Source organism: Poecilia reticulata, linkage group LG12 (assembly GCF_000633615.1).
Source record: "Poecilia reticulata strain Guanapo linkage group LG12, Guppy_female_1.0+MT, whole genome shotgun sequence".
In the NCBI taxonomy this organism is placed as follows: Eukaryota; Metazoa; Chordata; class Actinopteri; order Cyprinodontiformes; family Poeciliidae; genus Poecilia; species Poecilia reticulata.
This window is the reverse complement of record NC_024342.1, coordinates 21,831,623-21,837,073: the sequence shown is the minus strand read 5'-3', so window position 1 is coordinate 21,837,073 and position 5,451 is coordinate 21,831,623. Positions and strand designations below refer to the sequence as shown.

Sequence of the window (5,451 nt, the reverse complement as noted above, 5' to 3'; positions counted from 1 at the left end):
TATGTATGGTCAGCTTACTGTCAGTGAATCGGTTTTTAGAGTTACTAATAAATTAGATATTTTATATAATCTGCTTGTACCGCTGGGGTTTGTAATCAAAAGAAAACAACAGAGGCTGGTGAAATATCTGAGTGACCACTGTGCAGATGCCCACTGAAGGTCAAGGACGAGCACAAGATGGTCAAGATTTTCATATAAAATGCATAAAACTGTTGAATGAAAATGTAACCATTTGATCCACTGATGTTACATTACCCTAACTAAGCAACTGATTTAATATCAGTATTATCAGTTCACGCTAAGGTTTGATGAAGAAAGTCCCATTTTAAATGTAGATTTCTGGCCTGACTGACGTGAAATGGTTGTATAAAATATGTCTGCTGTCTTACCTCTACAGGCTGTAGTCTGCCACAAGCACATAACTTTATCCAAGAACAAAGTCCACCAGAGTATTGGGATCTTATTGAGTTTTAGCAATGGATTCACCAAAAGGCAGTTTGCTGGAAATATGGCAGTAGATGCTTCAGTGAAGGAGAGTCAGTCTCAGGTTTTGTCAAGTTGAGCTTATTAAATATTTTTATAATTCTTAAAGACATGAGTTTCAGACACTGGTAACTCTGCCTTGTTTTATCCTTTTAATTAGCCAAACTTAAAGGAATCCTACAAATCCTCAGCTCACATTGCTCTTTACTTTGTCATGAAAACATTTGGACTAAAACTGACTGACTAAGCAGCCAGAAATAAAAACGGTCAGACGTTCAGAGAGCCTGGAGAGCCGTGGATCAGATGTTATGAACTGCCCAGCTAGCCTGGCAGAGGTCAGTGATTGGACAGATCAGTGTCGGTCCCGTGACTGGTGGCTTCCTGTCCAGCCGGAAGTTGTGAACAGAGTTTAAAAGCTGCTGCAGGACTGCAGACACTCACAGAAAGCTGGACCAGCAATGGCTCTGCTGGAGGTTCTGCTGTTGCTGGGTTTGGGTGAGTCGGACACACTGGATACATTTCCACTGACATTTAGTCCTATGAATTATGTTGATCTGTGTTTTATATTATTTTATAAAGCTATCATGTTACTTCCTTATTTCTACGGTGTGGATCTAATTTGCTAAAAACAGAAACTTTCTTCTCCAGGTGTTGCAGTGAGTTCAGTGTCTCTGCAGAAGAGAATCGTTGGAGGTCAGGACTGTAGAGATGATGAGCGACTCTATCACGTGATGGTTCTTAGATATAATAATAAAATAGAATCCTTATGTGGAGGATCTCTGATCAGTGATCAGTGGGTTCTGACTGCAGCTCACTGCGGGAACTCAGATCCACAATGGTGAGTCAGGAAAACTAAAAATCACAAATAACTTGTTTCTTTAATAATTGTCTTCTTTGGTTAGGGTTACAGAGGCACATGTAGGAGTTCATCCTAAAAGTGCTCCAAAGAAGATTTATAGAATCACTCAACTTGAGGTTTATAGAGACAGTAACGGTCGTCTACATGACATCATGCTCCTAAAGCTGCCAGTAAAGATCACAACGATCCGACCAATCAGACTACCCGACTGTCCAGATACTCTCCTACTGTAAGTTTTATCTTCTCAAATTTCAGAACTTGGTTCTTGATCTGTAATATGAGCAAAAGTTCATCCAGGAAAATGTCGTGGCTTGGGTCTCCCAGGGTTAGTGGTTGTTCTTAAAGTGACTTATTTTTAATTTTGTTTTTCTTGTGTTTCAGCGGCACCAAGGTTCAGTTTGCAGGTCATGGATTAACACAAGTTGGCTTTTTTAACAAAAGACGTGAGATGAATGTTCATGTTTCTCATTGTTTTTGTTGTTACCTCAAAATGATTCAAATCAGTTTTTAGACTTTCCTGAAGCTGAACTTAGCAGCTTGTTGAAGTTTTGATCATCAAACTCTCTCTGAGATAAACTGCTGAAACCTGAAATAGGAAGTTCTGAGAAAACTCAGTTTAGCCTGAAAATGTGAGCCAGCAACATTACAGGTCTCTCCCCTGTAAAGTGAGCAGGATGTACATGAGCAGATTGACAGCACTAAGACCCTGCTCTTGGCTCTGATTGGTTCTTTTTGGTCTGGAGTGGTGCATTTCTACAGGTAGTTAAAAAAAGGGAGGAGGTGGAGGAGAACATTCTTCAGTTTTGATACAAATGTAAAAAATACACTTTATACAAGTGACATACTCCAGTTTAATAACCACAGATAACAAGGTGATGACCTGAGCAAAATGTGTCAACAGACCTCACATGTTTACGCTGTTTTTCCTCTACAGTCCAAGATTTTCCAGATGATCTTCAGTGTGCAGAGTTTAAGATTGCTAAACATGAAAAGTTAGAAGAGGTACTGGCAAAAGACAAGAACTCTCGGCGCAGATACGAGAAGTGGTACAGCGTGCAAAGCTCTAAGAGGGACGCGTCTCGTGTACGTCAGTCTTTAAACAATTTCTGCACAAAATTTAGACATTGTTTCCATTTTACTGGACAAAACAATTAAAAGCTTTGTGTCTGTGACAGGGCGACTCTGGCGGAGGACTTGTGTTCAAGAACAGGCTGTATGGCGTTTCATCCTTCCTTGGAGATCCAGACTATGCATTCAATGAACCAAATGGTTTCATGGATGTCTGTGCCTACAAGCAGTGGATAGATGACACAATTAACTAACCAAAAACCCTGGGTTGCTCGGTGTCTGATTTGTGGCTGAATGTTCCCGGCATCATAAAATCAGAAAATTCAAGTTAATCTTTAAATTTCAGTTTCTGGTTGATTCATTTTCTGATTTAAAGCTGAATTATTTGGGGATTTAAGTTATTGTGTTCACATTAATCTGTAATAATATCTTATTATCACAGATTAATAAGATATTACCTTATAATATCTTATTAAGATATTATAAGTAATATCTTAATAAGATATTACTATTAAGATATTACTCAATAAGTAAAGCTGCTGTTAGTGATAATCAGTAATAATATCCACTGTCACATGACTAGGAAATAAATAGCTGTTATCTGATCACATTGTGTCTCTTGTGCTTATTTCTGGTTGTTAGTGAAGAAAAGAGCAGATTTTAAAGTATTGAAAGAAAAACTACTTCCAGAACAGGAACATTATAAAGTTGGACATACTAACACAGGACGAAAAATTGGATTTTCGTCAGCTATTGAGACCTTGTTCTGCCGTGTGCATGGAGATTGAGGGCTTTCGGCAAGAGGTCTTTGTCAGAGTCGAGCACTGCCAAAAATGGTCAAAAACGCTGTGTGTCTGTGTTCCCCTATCAACCCCCTCCCCCTTGTGCCTAGCAGAGGTTTTCGTATTTAAATGAAGTTGCTGAGTGCCATGCAAATCAACTGTTGAGCACCGCTTTTTGACTTATTCATTTTGTAGCTAATCCTTTTTAATTTCTGTTCACCATAAAGAAGTATGTTTGGAGAAAACAATCTGTCTTATCCATTAAAATATGTATTACATGTGTGTTAGGAGCACTGAAAAACTTAGTATTGGTTGAATTGATTATATAAAAGAAGAATATGCATGATTACATACAATAGACTTTTGTGAAATGTGATCTTACTTTGACATTCCTCCTATCTGAAGATTTGTCTTGTGATGAGAGAAATTGCACAACTTAATCAAAAATAATAATAAAAACCATGTTTCAGAGTGGTAGATTGTACATAAAGTATTTCTGTGAATAATATTCAAACTAATGTTAATGTTCACTGATTGCTTTAAAGACCCACAGTCACGCTATATTGGAGTGGTAGTGGTCATTCCACATCACAATACAGGACTTAAGAAACTACAGATTTTTCAGTATTCAGTTGCTTAACTCTCAAGTTTAAATTGAAGAACAAAATGGTTGAAAGTACGTGGTACCTTCTGATAGAGTACAAACATTTGTATTCTTTTTTTAAAGTTTTGTTAGTTAAGCATTAAATATAACTCACGGATTGTGAATCATATTCTGTAGAAACTAAAAAGGAGACAGCTCAAAGTAGAATTGAGTAAATAAACGTATAATTAATTGCTAAAAACATTTTAGCAATTAATTATAATAAAAATAAAATATACTGTCACCTAACTTTTGAAAAAATAACTTTTGGAATGTATTTTTTTCTGTCAACTTTCATTTAACACTCCAGTCCAGTTGGTGGCAGTAATGCGCTTTCATAGTCGGTCAAGCAGCCGCCATTAAACTCCAGAGGAAGATTTGCTAACTGCCTACAGCAAACATGAACGAAAATACCTGTGCGTTGTGTGAAATGGTGTAAAAAGTCCTATTTCACGGAGTTACCTCTTCAGTATCGTTTTGATATTAAGCAATGATCCGGCGGAAAACAACAGATGACACCGCGGCGGTCCAACAAGACCGAACTCACGGTAAGAAAGCTTTTCTAAATAACACGTGGAGCGAGGCCAGTTGCTTTGTTTGTTTCTTACGGAAAGCGGTCTGTCGTTTTCTTAATGCCAAAACAAGTGTAGGGTGAGATTTTGTATTGTAATCTCTATTACATGTGATGTTCTGAACTCTTAAAAATACTCACATCTTCTTTGATTTTTTTCAGACCTGAAAAATGGCCAAGCCGTACCAGCCAGACCTCAGACCCCGGTGCCCAGGAGCTCTTACAGAGTCCACCAGGAAGAAGAGAAATTCAGTAAGTTATGATTTCACATTTAGCGAATAGTGAACACGCGCATATTTGTAAGGAAAACTGATCTTCCCGTTATTTTATTTATTTTGTTGTAACGCAGTACAGCAAGGCAGAGCGTGGAACGCAGTAAAGATCTACAAAATGGCGACGAAGGACGGATCTGACGACGAAGTCATGAAGCCGGTATGTATAATCACTGCGTTGATTCCCGACTGTATAATGGTTTGTTGAGAATAATTTTAACTTATTTACTTACATATTTTTGAGAAAGCGATATATTGGCTACAATATTTTTTTAATTCTACATTTATTTCCACAGACTCCACAGAATGAGAGTCACATTTGTGTCAATCAGACTCTTCAGGAACGTTCTGATGTCCGTGATGAGGACAGAGATGCAACTGTGTGTGAGTATCTACTATTTTAGAATGTTGCTATTTTATGCTTCAACATTATTTATGTACATAATGTAATTATGCTATGTATTGACAATGCACAAAAATGTTTTCCAGCTGCATCCAGGACCTACTGCCAGTCCAGATGTAGCTAAAGAAAGAAGCAGGTAAGATTTATTACTAGACATGTCACAATTGCATCAAATGCATCAGTTTTACATGCATGTTTGTATATGTGTGTATGAATGCAATCAGCAGTGAAAAGACAAATAACATTAAATTTTCTTAAGAAGCTGTAACATTTTGGGACAAGATGGTGTGCAATAATTTTAATGTAGCCTCAATGGTTAATTACAAATCACTTAAGTACTTTTATCAATGTTTTGTTAAATATCATGTTT

General features: G+C 37.3%; 1 protein-coding gene and 1 long non-coding RNA gene across 2 annotated transcripts; both read left to right on the top strand.

Moving 5' to 3' along the window:
* Positions 1 to 244: 244 nt before the first annotated feature.
* On the top strand, positions 245 to 3,016 carry LOC103473950 (arginine esterase-like). The gene is made up of 6 exons (XM_008424614.2): positions 245 to 978; positions 1,132 to 1,321; positions 1,386 to 1,571; positions 1,724 to 1,785; positions 2,277 to 2,425; positions 2,518 to 3,016. The coding sequence occupies exons 1-6, from the start codon at positions 942 to 944 to the stop codon at positions 2,662 to 2,664; spliced, it is 771 nt and encodes a 256-aa protein (XP_008422836.1). The 5' UTR covers positions 245 to 941; the 3' UTR covers positions 2,665 to 3,016.
* Positions 3,017 to 4,238: 1,222 nt separating this feature from the next.
* On the top strand, positions 4,239 to 4,832 carry LOC108166780 (uncharacterized). The gene is made up of 3 exons (XR_001777147.1): positions 4,239 to 4,383; positions 4,569 to 4,658; positions 4,756 to 4,832. It is a non-coding gene; the product is annotated as an uncharacterized LOC108166780 (long non-coding RNA).
* The last annotated feature ends 619 nt before the right edge of the window (positions 4,833 to 5,451 follow it).

Bases quoted from the DNA above. Each gene is read 5' to 3' on its own strand.
- LOC103473950 (XM_008424614.2), top strand. From the start codon at position 942: ATGGCTCTGCTGGAGGTTCTGCTGTTGCTGGGTTTGG. The intron at 1,322-1,385 runs GTGAGTCAGGAA...TTCTTTGGTTAG, and splicing joins GGGAACTCAGATCCACAATG to GGTTACAGAGGCACATGTAG. The intron at 1,786-2,276 runs GTGAGATGAATG...TTTCCTCTACAG, and splicing joins TGGCTTTTTTAACAAAAGAC to TCCAAGATTTTCCAGATGAT.